The sequence below is a fragment of the Oncorhynchus mykiss genome, chromosome 21, assembly GCF_013265735.2.
Source record: "Oncorhynchus mykiss isolate Arlee chromosome 21, USDA_OmykA_1.1, whole genome shotgun sequence".
Classification (NCBI taxonomy): domain Eukaryota; kingdom Metazoa; phylum Chordata; class Actinopteri; order Salmoniformes; family Salmonidae; genus Oncorhynchus; species Oncorhynchus mykiss.
Genome location: NC_048585.1, coordinates 9,156,881 through 9,173,229, shown reverse-complemented (window position 1 = coordinate 9,173,229; position 16,349 = coordinate 9,156,881). Strand labels below are relative to the sequence as shown.

The 16,349-nt window shown below is 47.7% G+C and overlaps 1 protein-coding gene across 1 annotated transcript in view; it reads left to right on the top strand.

Annotated features, from left to right (window-relative positions):
• LOC110512574 (receptor-type tyrosine-protein phosphatase O) overlaps positions 1-16,349 on the top strand; it is a 92,964-nt gene that overhangs the window by 31,447 nt on the left and 45,168 nt on the right. Inside the window, exons 4-11 of the mRNA XM_036956784.1 lie at positions 2,036-2,188; positions 4,129-4,665; positions 7,369-7,530; positions 7,871-8,067; positions 11,249-11,369; positions 13,276-13,469; positions 14,868-14,979; positions 15,430-15,593. Coding sequence (XP_036812679.1) covers positions 2,036-2,188; positions 4,129-4,665; positions 7,369-7,530; positions 7,871-8,067; positions 11,249-11,369; positions 13,276-13,469; positions 14,868-14,979; positions 15,430-15,593 — 1,640 coding nt within the window. The remainder of the gene's footprint in view (positions 1-2,035; positions 2,189-4,128; positions 4,666-7,368; positions 7,531-7,870; positions 8,068-11,248; positions 11,370-13,275; positions 13,470-14,867; positions 14,980-15,429; positions 15,594-16,349) is intronic.

Sequence of the window (16,349 nt, the reverse complement as noted above, 5' to 3'; positions counted from 1 at the left end):
GGTGTAGCTGACTAGCCCGTTCTGGACAGACTGGAACAACAGGTGTAGCTGACTAGCCCGTTCTGGGCAGACTGGAACAACAGGTGTAGCTGACTAGCCCGTTCTGGACAAACTGGAACAACAGGTGCAGCTGACTAGCCCGTTCTGGACAAACTGGAACAACAGGTGTAGCTGACTAGCCCGTTCTGGACAGACTAGAAGAACAGGTGTAGCTGACTAGCCCGTTCTGGACAGACTATAACAACAGGTGTAGCTGACTAGCCCGTTCTGGACAGACTGGAAGAACAGGTGTAGCTGACTAGCCCGTTCTGGACAGACTGGAACAACAGGTGTAGCTGACTAGCCCGTTCTGGACAGACTGGAACAACAGGTGTAGCTGACTAGCCCGTTCTGGACAGACTGGAACAACAGGTGTAGCTGACTAGCCCGTTCTGGACAGACTGGAACAACAGGTGTAGCTGACTAGCCCGTTCTGGACAGACTGGAACAACAGGTGTAGCTGACTAGCCCGTTCTGGGCAGACTGGAACAACAGGTGTAGCTGACTAGCCCGTTCTGGACACACTGGAACAACAGGTGTAGCTGACTAGCCCGTTCTGGACAGACTGGAACAACAGGTGTAGCTGACTAGCCCGTTCTGGACAGACTGGAACAACAGGTGAAGCTGACTAGCCCGTTCTGGACAGACTGGAACAACAGGTGTAGCTGACTAGCCCGTTCTGGACAGACTGGAACAACAGGTGTAGCTGACTAGCTCGTTCTGGACAGACTGGAACAACAGGTGTAGCTTACTAGCTCGTTCTGGACAGACTGGAACAACAGGTGTAGCTGACTAGCCCGTTCTGGACAGACTGGAACAACAGGTGTAGCTGACTAGTCCGTTCTGGACAGACTGGAACAACAGGTGTAGCTTTCTAGCCCGTTCTGGACAGACTGGAACAACAGGTGTCGCTTACTAGCCCGTTCTGGATAGACTGTAACAACAGGTGTAGCTGACTAGCCCGTTCTGGACAGACTGGAACAACAGGTGTAGCTGACTAGCCCGTTCTGGACAGACTGGAACAACAGGTGTAGCTGACTAGCCCGTTCTGGACAGACTGGAACAACAGGTGTAGCTGACTAGCCCGTTCTCGGCAGACTGGAACAACAGGTGTAGCTGACTAGCCCGTTCTGGACAGACTGGAACAACAGGTGTAGCTGACTAGCCCGTTCTGGACAGACTGGAACAACAGGTGTAGCTGACTAGCCCGTTCTGGACAGACTGGAACAACAGGTGTAGCTGACTAGCCCGTTCTGGACAGACTGGAACAACAGGTGTAGCTGACTAGCCCGTTCTGGACAGACTGGAACAACAGGTGTAGCTGACTAGCCCGTTCTGGACAGACTGGAACAACAGGTGTAGCTGACTAGCCCGTTCTGGACAGACTGGAACAACAGGTGTAGCTGACTAGCCCGTTCTGGACAGACTGGAACAACAGGTGTAGCTGACTAGCCCGTTCTGGACAGACTGGAACAACAGGTGTAGCTGACTAGCCCGTTCTGGACAGACTGGAACAACAGGTGTAGCTGACTAGCCCGTTCTGGACAGTTCAGCGTTGACTTATTTGAGTTGGATCGACTGAGTTGAGCAGGTCTGTATTAGGTCATGTTTGGGGGCAGGCCCACCGATCAGACTTCAATGTTTCTTGTTCACAGACACAAGTTGAAGACTTATGTGTTCTGTCCTCAAATTTATATAAAGCAGACTGTTATGTTCTGTGTTATAGTTTTCTATAAAGGGAAGACTTCTGTGTTCTAGACTTCTATAAAGGGAAGACTGTTCTGTGTTCTAGACTTCTATGAAGGAAAGACTGTTCTGTGTTCTAGACTTCTATAAAGGAGTAACTGTTCTGTGTTCTAGACCTCTATAAAGGAAAGACTGTTCTGTGTTCTAGACCTCTATAAAGGAAAGACTGTTCTGTGTTCTAGACTTCTATGAAGGAAAGACTGTTCTGTGTTCTAGACCTCTATGAAGGAAAGACTGTTCTGTGTTCTAGACTTCTATAAGGGAAAGACTGTGTTTAAACACTGGCTCCCTGGGACGTGTTACAGCAACATCTCCTTCCAGCTGATCTCTGAAGCTACAGTCAACAGAACCACACTGGTCCGACGCAGCGACCTGACCCATGAACCCCGGCAACACAGGACAGGTAGATACTATATACCCATGAACCCCGGCAACACAGGACAGGTAGATACTATATACCCATGAACCCCGGCAACACAGGACAGGTAGATACTATATACCCATGAACCCCGGCAACACAGGACAGGTAGATACTATATACCCATGAACCCCGGCAACACAGGACAGGTAGATACTATATACCCCACAGGACAGGTAACTAACTACATACCCCATGAGTCCTGGCAACACAGGACAGGTAACTAACTACATACCCCATGAGTCCTGGCAACACAGGACAGGTATCTAACTACATACCCCATGAGTCCCGGCAACACAGGACAGGTAACTAACTACATACCCCATGAGTCCCGGCAACACAGGACAGGTAGATACTATATACCCATGAACCCCGGCAACACAGGACAGGTAGATACTATATACCCATGAACCCCGGCAACACAGGACAGGTAGATACTATATACCCATGAACCCCGGCAACACAGGACAGGTAGATACTATATACCCATGAACCCCGGCAACACAGGACAGGTAGATACTATATACCCATGAACCCCGGCAACACAGGACAGGTAGATACTATATACCCATGAACCCCGGCAACACAGGACAGGTAGATACTATATACCCATGAACCCCGGCAACACAGGACAGGTAGATACTATATACCCCACAGGACAGGTAACTAACTACATACCCCATGAGTCCTGGCAACACAGGACAGGTAACTAACTACATACCCCATGAGTCCTGGCAACACAGGACAGGTATCTAACTACATACCCCATGAGTCCCGGCAACACAGGACAGGTAACTAACTACATACCCCATGAGTCCCGGCAACACAGGACAGGTAGATACTATATACCCATGAACCCCGGCAACACAGGACAGGTAGATACTATATACCCATGAACCCCGGCAACACAGGACAGGTAGATACTATATACCCATGAACCCCGGCAACACAGGACAGGTAGATACTATATACCCATGAACCCCGGCAACACAGGACAGGTAGATACTATATACCCATGAACCCCGGCAACACAGGACAGGTAGATACTATATACCCATGAACCCCGGCAACACAGGACAGGTAGATACTATATACCCATGAACCCCGGCAACACAGGACAGGTAGATACTATATACCCATGAACCCCGGCAACACAGGACAGGTAGATACTATATACCCATGAACCCCGGCAACACAGGACAGGTAGCTACTATATACCCATGAACCCCGGCAACACAGGACAGGTAGATACTATATACCCCACAGGACAGGTAACTAACTACATACCCCATGAGTCCTGGCAACACAGGACAGGTAACTAACTACATACCCCATGAGTCCTGGCAACACAGGACAGGTAACTAACTACATACCCCATGAGTCCCGGCAACACAGGACAGGTAACTAACTACATACCCCATGAGTCCCGGCAACACAACACAGGTAACTAACTACATACCCCATGAGTCCCGGCAACACAGGACAGGTAACTAACTACATACCCCATGAGTCCCGGCAACACAGGACAGGTAGATACTATATACCCCACAGGACAGGTAACTAACTACATACCCCACAACACAGGACAGGTAACTAACTATATACCCCACAACACAGGACAGGTAGATACTACATACCCCACAGGACAGGTAACTAACTACATCCCCCATGAGAACGTTATTGAACCAGTCAGGTTGTTATTGAACTTTGTATTTATGTTACCTTTACTTAACTAGGCAAGTCAGTTAAGAACACATTCAGAAGGACAGAAGGACAGATTTGTACCTTTCAGGGATTCAAACTTGCAACCTTTCGGTTACTAGTCCAACACTCTAACCACTAGGCTACGCTGCCGCCCCTAGTCACTAGTAACAGCATTTCTATGGAGATGGCAAACTAATACTAATGTTTGTGTTTCACTGCAGTGCCCAACCCTCCCCTCAACATCTCCCATAAGATCGTACCACTCAGCCAGAGGGTGCTACCAGGGGGGGTCCCTAGCTCCGAGGTGACCCAGGACACGCTCCGGCGGGCGCGGGATGTCCCCCTCATAGAGGAACAGGAATTACAGGAGAACCAGGAGATACAGGAAGTGATCTCAGAGGAGGTGGTGGGCGGAACCACCCAGGTCTCCTACAGCTCCGCCCCTCAGGGCTTCAACAGCTCGACAGGCTATGCCACCTCTATCTCTAACACTAACAACACAGAAGAAGAGACCGCCACGCAGCCCTATTGGCCGGAGCCCTACGGTAGTCCCTCCCCTACGGATGGAGAGGAGGAGTTTGTGAACGCGGTGGTCCCAGAGTATGAGGACTCCAATGAGCCGGGCTCTGCCATGAGCCTGCCTCCAGAGATCTCCGTCACCCCCACTCGCTTTCCCCCCATACTGCTGGAGCTACGCTGGCTACCCCCCCGACCCCCCACCACATATGACGGGTTCAACGTCTACATCTACAGAGACGGTAAGCTAAAGGCCACTACGGTGGTCAATAAGAACCACATACGACAGGTTCAACGTCTACAGAGACGGTAAGCTAAAGGCCACTACGGTGGTCAATGAGAACCACATACGATAGGTTCAACGTCTACATCTACAGAGACGGTAAGCTAAAGGCCACTACGGTGGTCAATAAGAACCACATACGACAGGTTCAACGTCTACATCTACAGAGACAGTAAGCTGAAGGCCACTACGGTGGTCAATAAGAACCACATACGACAGGTTCAACGTCTACATCTACAGAGACGGTAAGCTAAAGGCCACAACGGTGGTCAATAAGAACCACATACGACAGGTTCAACGTCTACATCTACAGAGACGGTAAGCTGAAGGCCACTACGGTGGTCAATAAGAACCACATACGACAGGTTCAACGTCTACATCTACAGAGACGGTAAGCTAAAGGCCACTACGGTGGTCAATAAGAACCACATACGATAGGTTCAACGTCTACATCTACAGAGACGGTAAGCTGAAGGCCACTACGGTGGTCAATAAGAACCACATACGACAGGTTCAACGTCTACAGAGACGGTAAGCTGAAGGCCACTACGGTGGTCAATGAGAACCACATACGATAGGTTCAACGTCTACATCTACAGAGACGGTAAGCTAAAGGCCACTACGGTGGTCAATAAGAACCACATACGACAGGTTCAACGTCTACATCTACAGAGACGGTAAGCTAAAGGCCACTACGGTGGTCAATAAGAACCACATACGACAGGTTCAACGTCTACATCTACAGAGACGGTAAGCTAAAGGCCACTACGGTGGTCAATAAGAACCACATACGACAGGTTCAACGTCTACATCTACAGAGACGGTAAGCTAAAGGCCACTACGGTGGTCAATAAGAACCACATACGATAGGTTCAACGTCTACATCTACAGAGACGGTAAGCTAAAGGCCACTACGGTGGTCAATAAGAACCACATACGATAGGTTCAACGTCTACATCTACAGAGACGGTAAGCTAAAGGCCACTACGGTGGTCAATAAGAACCACATACGACAGGTTCAACGTCTACATCTACAGAGACGGTAAGCTAAAGGCCACTACGGTGGTCAATAAGAACCACATACGATAGGTTCAACGTCTACATCTACAGAGACGGTAAGCTAAAGGCCACTACGGTGGTCAATAAGAACCACATACGACAGGTTCAACGTCTACATCTACAGAGACGGTAAGCTGAAGGCCACTACGGTGGTCAATAAGAACCACATACGACAGGTTCAACGTCTACATCTACAGAGACGGTAAGCTGAAGGCCACTACGGTGGTCAATGAGAACCACATACGATAGGTTCAACGTCTACATCTACAGAGACGGTAAGCTAAAGGCCACTACGGTGGTCAATAAGAACCACATACGATAGGTTCAACGTCTACATCTACAGAGACGGTAAGCTAAAGGCCACTACGGTGGTCAATAAGAACCACATACGACAGGTTCAACGTCTACATCTACAGAGACGGTAAGCTGAAGGCCACTACGGTGGTCAATAAGAACCACATACGACAGGTTCAACGTCTACATCTACAGAGACGGTAAGCTAAAGGCCACTACGGTGGTCAATAAGAACCACATACGACAGGTTCAACGTCTACATCTACAGAGACGGTAAGCTAAAGGCCACTACGGTGGTCAATAAGAACCACATACGACAGGTTCAACGTCTACAGAGACGGTAAGCTGAAGGCCACTACGGTGGTCAATGAGAACCACATACGATAGGTTCAACGTCTACATCTACAGAGACGGTAAGCTGAAGGCCACTACGGTGGTCAATAAGAACCACATACGACAGGTTCAACGTCTACATCTACAGAGACGGTAAGCTAAAGGCCACAACGGTGGTCAATAAGAACCACATACGATAGGTTCAACGTCTACAGAGACGGTAAGCTGAAGGCCACTACGGTGGTCAATGAGAACCACATACGATAGGTTCAACGTCTACATCTACAGAGACGGTAAGCTGAAGGCCACTACGGTGGTCAATAAGAACCACATACGACAGGTTCAACGTCTACATCTACAGAGACGGTAAGCTAAAGGCCACTACGGTGGTCAATAAGAACCACATACGACAGGTTCAACGTCTACATCTACAGAGACGGTAAGCTAAAGGCTACTACGGTGGTCAATAAGAACCACATACGACAGGTTCAACGTCTACATCTACAGAGACGGTAAGCTAAAGGCCACTACGGTGGTCAATAAGAACCACATACGACAGGTTCAACGTCTACATCTACAGAGACGGTAAGCTAAAGGCCACTACGGTGGTCAATAAGAACCAAGACCACATTCACAAAGACTCTCAGAAAAGAAGTGCAGATATTGGAATTACTTTTTGCCTTTTAGATCATAATGAATAAGACTGATCCTAGATCAGTATTCATGGGCTCCTATGTTGTCAGCTGAAGGTAATAGCTGAATGGTATCTGTTGTGTCCTGATCCTAGATCAGTATTCCTGGGCTCCTATGTTGTCAGCTGAAGGTAATAGCTGAATGGTATCTGTTGTGTCCTGATCCTAGATCATTATTCCTGTAGTAAGGGCTCCTATGTTGTCAGATGAAGGTAATAGCTGAATGGTATCTGCTGTGACCTGTGCTGTTTCGACCTCTCTGAGCCCTGTCTCCCCGTCCTCAGGTAACTCTACAGAGACGGCCACGGTGGATGAGAACACTCATGAGTTCTTCACGGAGCTGACAGAGCCTGGTACCTACAGAGTCCAGGTCACCACACTGAGCTCTGCAGGAGACTGTGAGGCCAGGGAGAGCACCGCGTATACAGGGCTCACCTTCTATCTCAGTATGTATAGCCTGACCCTGACCCTAACCCTAACCCTGACCCAAACACTGACCCTAACCCTGATCCTAACCCTAACACTGACCCTGACCCTAACCCTGACCCTAACCCTGACCCTAACCCTGACCCTGACCCTAACCCTGACCCTAACCCTAACCCTAACCCTGACCCAAACACTGACCCTAACCCTGATCCTAACCCTAACACTGACCCTAACCCTGACCCTAACCCTGACCCTAACACTGACCCTGACCCTAATCCTAACTCTGAAATTCTGTGTTTTACTGTATTTAATTGTTTTAATTGTCCAATAAATCCCCAAAACAACCATTGAATGCCCCAGGCCCCAGTGGAGAGGTGCTGGAGCAGCCCCAGGAGCGGCCCCAGGGTGTCAGTATCAGGCTTCTGGGCTCCAGTACTGCAGCGGTGTCCTGGGCCCTGTCCTCTGAGAGCCACAACGGCAGCCTGGTGTCAGTCCTGTCCCTAACCTGCCTCCGACCCAGCCTCAGCCAACGCATGGAGAACACATACTGCAGTGAGGTAAGACTAACTAACCTGCTAGTCTATAGCTGTTCATAACCCTTTATAACCAACCTGCTAGTCTACATAGCTGTTCATAACCTTTTATAACTAGTCTACATAGCTGTTCATAACCCTTTATAACCAACCTGCTAGTCTACATAGCTGTTTCATAACCCTTTATAACCAACCTGCTAGTCTACATAGCTGTTCATAACCCTTTATAACTAGTCTACATAGCTGTTCATAACCCTTTATAACTAGTCTACATAGCTGTTCACAACCCTTTATATCCAACCTGCTAGTCTACATAGCTGTTCATAACCCTTTATAACTAGTCTACATAGCTGTTCATAACCCTTTATAACCAACCTGCTAGTCTATAGCTGTGCATAACCCTTTATAACCAACCTGCTAATCTATAGCTGTTCATAACCCTTTATAACCAACCTGCTAGTCTATAGCTGTTCACAACCCTTTATATCCAACCTGCTAGTCTACATAGCTGCTCATAACCCTTTATAACTAGTCTACATAGCTGTTCATAACCCTTTATAACCAACCTAATAGTCTACATAGCTGTTCACAACCCTTTATAACCAACCTGCTAGTCTACATAGCTGTTCACAACCCTTTATAACTAGTCTACATAGCTGTTCATAACCCTTTATATCCAACCTACTAGTCTACATAGCTGTTCACAACCCTTTATAACCAACCTGCTAGTCTACATAGCTGTTTCACAACCCTTTATAACCAACCTGATAGTCTACATAGCTGTTTCAAAACCCTTTATAACCAACCTGCTAGTCTACATAGCTGTTCACAACCCTTTATAACCAACCTGCTAGTCTACATAGCTGTTTCACAACCCTTTATAACCAACCTGCTAGTCTACATAGCTGTTCACAACCCTTTATAACTAGTCTACATAGCTGTTCATAACCCTTTATATCCAACCTGCTAGTCTATAGCTGTTCCTAACCCTTTATAACCAACCTGCTAGTCTACATAGCTGTTCATAACCCTTTATAACCAACCTGCTAGTCTACATAGCTGTTCATAACCCTTTATAACTAGTCTACATAGCTGTTTCACAACCCTTTATAACCAACCTGATAGTCTACATAGCTGTTCATAACCCTTTATAACTAGTCTACATAGCCGTTCACAACCCTTTATAACCAACCTGATAGTCTACATAGCTGTTCATAACCCTTTATAACTAGTCTACATAGCCGTTCACAACCCTTTATAACCAACCTGATAGTCTACATAGCTGTTCATAACCCTTTATAACTAGTCTACATAGCAGTCACAACCCTTTATAACTAGTCTACATAGCTGTTCATAACCCTTTATACCCAACCTGCTAGTGTTTTAAACAGAAGTACATTGGAAACACTGAGATGGGAAAAGTAAGCCTTACTGATGGCCGGTTATGTTCACCTATCAATATACTGATACAGTCTATCACCACCTATCAATATACTGATACAGTCTATCACCACTAACCACCTATCAATATACTGATACAGTCTATCACCACCTATCAATATACTGATACAGTCTATCACCACTAACCACCTATCAATATACTGATACAGTCTATCACCACCTATCAATATACTGATACAGTCTATCACCACTAACCACCTATCAATATACTGATACAGTCTATCACCACCTATCAATATACTGATACAGTCTATCACCACTAACCACCTATCAATATACTGATACAGTCTATCACCACCTATCAATATACTGATACAGTCTATCACCACTAACCACCTATCAATATACTGATACAGTCTATCACCACTAACCACCTATCAATATACTGATACAGTCTATCTCCACCTATCAATATACTGATACAGTCTATCACCACCTATCAATATACTGATACAGTCTATCACCACTAACCACCTATCAATATACTGATACAGTCTATCACCACCTATCAATATACTGATACAGTCTATCACCACCTATCAATATACTGATACAGTCTATCACCACTAACCACCTATCAATATACTGATACAGTCTATCACCACCTATCAATATACTGATACAGTCTATCACCACTAACCACCTATCAATATACTGATACAGTCTATCACCACCTATCAATATACTGATACAGTCTATCACCACCTATCAATATACTGATACAGTCTATCACCACCTATCAATATACTGATACAGTCTATCACCACTAACCACCTATCAATATACTGATACAGTCTATCACCACCTATCAATATACTGATACAGTCTATCACCACTAACCACCTATCAATATACTGATACAGTCTATCACCACCTATCAATATACTGATACAGTCTATCACCACTAACCACCTATCAATATACTGATACAGTCTATCACCACCTATCAATATACTGATACAGTCTATCACCACTAACCACCTATCAATATACTGATACAGTCTATCACCACCTATCAATATACTGATACAGTCTATCACCACTAACCACCTATCAATATACTGATACAGTCTATCACCACTAACCACCTATCAATATACTGATACAGTCTATCACCACCTATCAATATACTGATACAGTCTATCACCACTAACCACCTATCAATATACTGATACAGTCTATCACCACCTATCAATATACTGATACAGTCTATCACCACTAACCACCTATCAATATACTGATACAGTCTATCACCACCTATCAATATACTGATACAGTCTATCACCACCTATCAATATACTGATACAGTCTATCACCACTAACCACCTATCAATATACTGATACAGTCTATCACCACTAACCACCTATCAATATACTGATACAGTCTATCACCACTTATCAATATACTGATACAGTCTATCACCACCTATCAATATACTGATACAGTCTATCACCACTAACCACCTATCAATATACTGATACAGTCTATCACCACCTATCAATATACTGATACAGTCTATCACCACTAACCACCTATCAATATACTGATACAGTCTATCACCACCTATCAATATACTGATACAGTCTATCACCACTAACCACCTATCAATATACTGATACAGTCTATCACCACCTATCAATATACTGATACAGTCTATCACCACTAACCACCTATCAATATACTGATACAGTCTATCACCACTAACCACCCTGATGCCTGTTCCTGTCCTGTGATTGGTTACAGGAGAACACGACCAGTGACATCCTGTCCAACCTGACTCCAGGTGCCCAGTACAGAGTGGTGGTGTACCATACTAACGGTCCTCTCATCAGTCCTCCTTCCGAACCTGTTATCATAGTCATCGGTGAGTCCCTCAGACACTATACTACCTGGGCTGGTCTCTAACCTGTTATCATAGACATGGTCTCAGACACTATACTACCTGGGCTGGTCTCTAACCTGTTATTATAGACCTGGTCTCAGACACTATACTACCTGGGCTGGTCTCTAACCTGTTATTATAGACCTGGTCTCTCAGACACTATACTACCTGGGCTGGTCTCTAACCTGTTATTATAGACATGGTCTCAGACACTATACTACCTGGGCTGGTCTCTAACCTGTTATTATAGACCTGGTCTCTCAGACACTATACTACCTGGGCTGGTCTCTGACCTGTTATTATAGACATGGTCTCTCAGACACTATACTACCTGGGCTGGTCTCTAACCTGTTATTATAGACATGGTCTCTCAGACACTATACTACCTGGGCTGGTCTCTAACATGTTATTATAGACATGGTCTCTCAGACACTATACTACCTGGGCTGGTCTCTAACCTGTTATTATAGACATGGTCTCAGACACTATACTACCTGGGCTGGTCTCTAACCTTTTATTATAGACCTGGTCTCAGACACTATACTACCTGGGCTGGTCTCTAACCTGTTATTATAGACATGGTCTCAGACACTATACTACCTGGGCTGGTCTCTAACCTGTTATTATAGACCTGGTCTCAGACACTATACTACCTGGGTTGGTCTCTAACCTGTTATTATAGACATGGTCTCAGACACTATACTACCTGGGCTGGTCTCTAACCTGTTATTATAGACATGGTCTCTCAGACACTATACTACCTGGGCTGGTCTCTAACCTGTTATTATAGACCTGGTCTCAGACACTATACTACCTGGGCTGGTCTCTAACCTGTTATTATAGACATGGTCTCAGACACTATACTACCTGGGCTGGTCTCTAACCTGTTATTATAGACATGGTCTCTCAGACACTATACTACCTGGGCTGGTCTCTAACCTGTTATTATAGACATGGTCTCTCAGACACTATACTACCTGGGCTGGTCTCTAACCTGTTATTATAGACATGGTCTCAGACACTATACTACCTGGGCTGGTCTCTAACCTGTTATTATAGACCTGGTCTCAGACACTATACTACCTGGGCTGGTCTCTAACCTGTTATTATAGACATGGTCTCTCAGACACTATACTACCTGGGCTGGTGTCTCAAATGGAACCGTATTCCCTATGTAGGGCTAGTGCACTACTTTAGACCAGGGCCCATAGGGGTAGTGCACTACTTTAGACCAGGGCCCATAGGGGTTGTGCACTACTTTAGACCAGGGTCCATAGGGCTAGTGCACTACTTTAGACCAGGTTCCATAGGGGTAGTGCACTACTTTAGACCAGGGTCCATAGGGGTAGTGCACTACTTTAGACCAGGGCCCATAGGGGTAGTGCACTACTTTAGACCAGGGTCCATAGGGGTAGGGCACTACTTTAGACCAGGGCCCATAGGGGTAGGGCACTACTTTAGACCAGGGTCCATAGGGGTAGTGCACTACTTTAGACCAGGGTCCATAGGGGTAGTGCACTACTGTAGACCCGGGCCCATAGGGGTAGGGCACTACTTTAGACCAGGGCCCATAGGGGTAGGGCACTACTTTAGACCAGGGTCCATAGGGGTAGTGCACTACTTTAAACCAGGACCCATAGGGGTAGTGCACTACTTTAGACCAGGGTCCATAGGGGTAGTGCACTACTGTAGACCCGGGCCCATAGGGGTAGGGCACTACTTTAGACCAGGGCCCATAGGGAATAGTGTAGTATTTGGAACACAGACCTTGTTCATCAAATCATGGATTGGCTGAATCAGCTTGTTGCTTTGGTTTTGAATTTATTCAGCTGTTTGTAGCCTGATGTTGTTTCTGATTGGCTGCCTGGTTTTGTCTGTCTGTCTCCAGAGCCAACGGGAGTGCGGGAGCTGGTGGTGTATTCTCTGAGCCCGACTGCAGTCATCCTGTCGTGGCAGAGACCGTACCACGTGGCATTCAGGAAGTACGTCCTGCAGACATTCTTCTTCAACCCTGTCACGCTGGCTTCCGAGTGGACCACGTACTACGAGATCGCTGCTACCGCCTCAGTCATCGCATCCGTGGTAACTAGTCCCGCCCTAACCCTGACCCAGCCAATCACCTGCCAGCAGGGCCTTAGCCAATCACCTATCTGCCTGTAGCAGGGTTGTAGCCAGACTGTTTTGTGGTGGTACTTTATGTTAGATGACTTGTGTCACTAGGCTCACCCCTCCTCTAGCTCTCTCTTCTCTCATCTCTCTCCCTCCCTACTCCAGAGAGACACAGATCTGTTGTTGGTCTGGTACTGTGGTTGTCCCCTGTTTTAACAGATCTCTCCCTCCCTACTCTAGAGAGAGACAGATCTGTTGCTGGTCTGGTACTGTGGTTGTCCCCTGTTTTAACAGATCTCTCCCTCCCTACTTCAGAGAGAGACAGATCTGTTGCTGGTCTGGTACTGTGGTTGTCCCCTGTTTTAACAGATCTCTCCCTCCCTACTCCAGAGAGAGACAGATCTGTTGCTGGTCTGGTACTGTGGTTGTCCCCTGTTTTAACAGATCTCTCCCTCCCTACTCCAGAGAGACAGATCTGTTGCTGGTCTGGTACTGTGGTTGTCCCCTGTTTTAACAGATCTTCCCCCTCTCTCCCTCCCTATTCCAGAGAGACACAGATCTGTTGCTGGTCTGGTACTGTGGTTGTCCCCTGTTTAAACAGATCTCTCCCTCCCTATTCCAGAGATACACAGATCTGTTGCTGGTCTGGTACTGTGGTTGTCCCCTGTTTTAACAGATCTCTCCCTCCCTACTCCAGAGAGACACAGATCTGTTGCTGGTCTGGTACTGTGGTTGTCCCCTGTTTTAGCAGACAAGTCATGCTATGTTATTTTAGATCACATGACCCACTAGGCTCTGAGCATTGCTAACATAACGTAGGAGGTGTAAAAGAAACGCCTGAGAGGGATGCCTCACGTTCTGATCATGATGAGAAAACAATAACTGTTGGGTGGTTCTCTTCTGTATTTTTCAACCAATCCAGTAAGTGTGGAGGAGGAGTTAAATTGGATTGTCTGGAAACCACTTCAGAGAGTACGCTAGCATGTGTCCTAGCTAGTCTTGTTAATATAAACCCCTTCAGAGAGTAGCATGTGCATGTGTCCTAGCTAGCTGTGGTCTTGTTAGTTTCTCCGTCTCTCCTCCTCTCCCCTCCTCCTCTCCCTCTTCTCCTCTCCTTCTCTCCTCCTCTCCCCTCCCTTCCCTCTCTCCCTATCCCCTCCTCCTCTCCCTCTCTCCTCCTCTCCCTCTCTCCTCCTCTCCCTCTCTCCTCCTCTCCCTCACTCCTCCTCTTCATCTCTCCTCCTCTCCCTCTCTCCTCCTCTTCATTTCTCCTCCTCTCCCCTCCCTTCCATCTCCCCCTCTCTCCTCCTCTCCCTCTCTCCTCTTCTCCCTCCCTCCTCCTCTTCATCTCTCATCCTCTCCCTCCTCCAGAGAGTGACAGATCTGTTGCCGGCCTGGTACTACAACTTCCGTGTTACCATGGTGACGTGGGGCGATCCCCCTCTCAGCTGCTGTGACAGCTCTACTGTTAGCTTTGTTACAGGTACCACACACACATCACACACACACACACACACACACACACACACACACACACACACACACACACACACACACACACACACACACACACACACACACACACACACACAATGGCACCACACACACACACACACACACACAAACCCACCCCATGGCACCACACACACACACACACCACACACACACACACACACACACACACCACACACAAACCCACACCATGGCACCACACACACCATGGCACCACACACACCATGGCACCACACACATCATGGCACCACACACCCCATAGCACCACACACACCCCATAGCACCACACACACCCCATATCACCACACACCCCATAGCACTACACACCCCATAGCACTACACACCCCATAGCACCACACACACTATGGCACCACACACCATGGCACCACACACATCCTCATGTCCTCCTGCTCTGCCCCAGCTCCTGAGGCCCCCCACATCTCGTCAGTAGACTACAACCATGGGACTCTGTACGTCCGCTGGACCTACGGGGAGCTCTTCATAGACATGTCCCACAGCAGGATGCTACACTGGCAGGTCACAGCTCACGGCAAGAAGGGATCCAAGAGGACTTACTCCACTGATGTGAGTCACTGACACCTCCACACCTCCACACCTTCACACCTCCACACCTCCAGACCTCCACACCTCCACACCTCCAGACCTCCAGACCTCCACACCACACCTCCAGACCTTCACACCTCCAGACCTCCAGACCTCCACAGCTCCACTCCTCCAGACCTCCACACCTCCAGACCTCCACACCTCCCCACCTCCAGACCTCCACACCTCCAGACCTCCATACCTCCATACCTCCACACCTCCAGACCTCCACACCACATCACACCTCCAGACCTCCATACCTCCAGACCTCCACACCACACCTCCAGACCTCCATACCTCCAGACCTCCATACCTCCAGACCTCCACACCTCCAGACCTCCACACCACATCACACCTCCAGACCTCCACACCACATCACACCTCCAGACCTCCAGACCTCCACACCACACCTCCAGACCTCCATACCTCCAGACCTCCACACCTCCAGACCTCCACACCACATCACACCTCCAGACCTCCACACCTCCACACCTCCATACCTCCACACCACACCTCCAGACCTCCAGATCTCCAGACCTCCACACCTCCAGACCTCCATACTTCCCCACCTCCACACCACACCTCCAGACCTCCAGATCTCCAGACCTTCACACCTCCAGACCTCCACACCTCCACACCACACCTCCAGACCTCCAGATCTCCAGACCTCCCCACCTCCAGACCTCCACACCACACCTCCAGACCTCCAGACCTCCACACCTCCAGACCTCCACACTA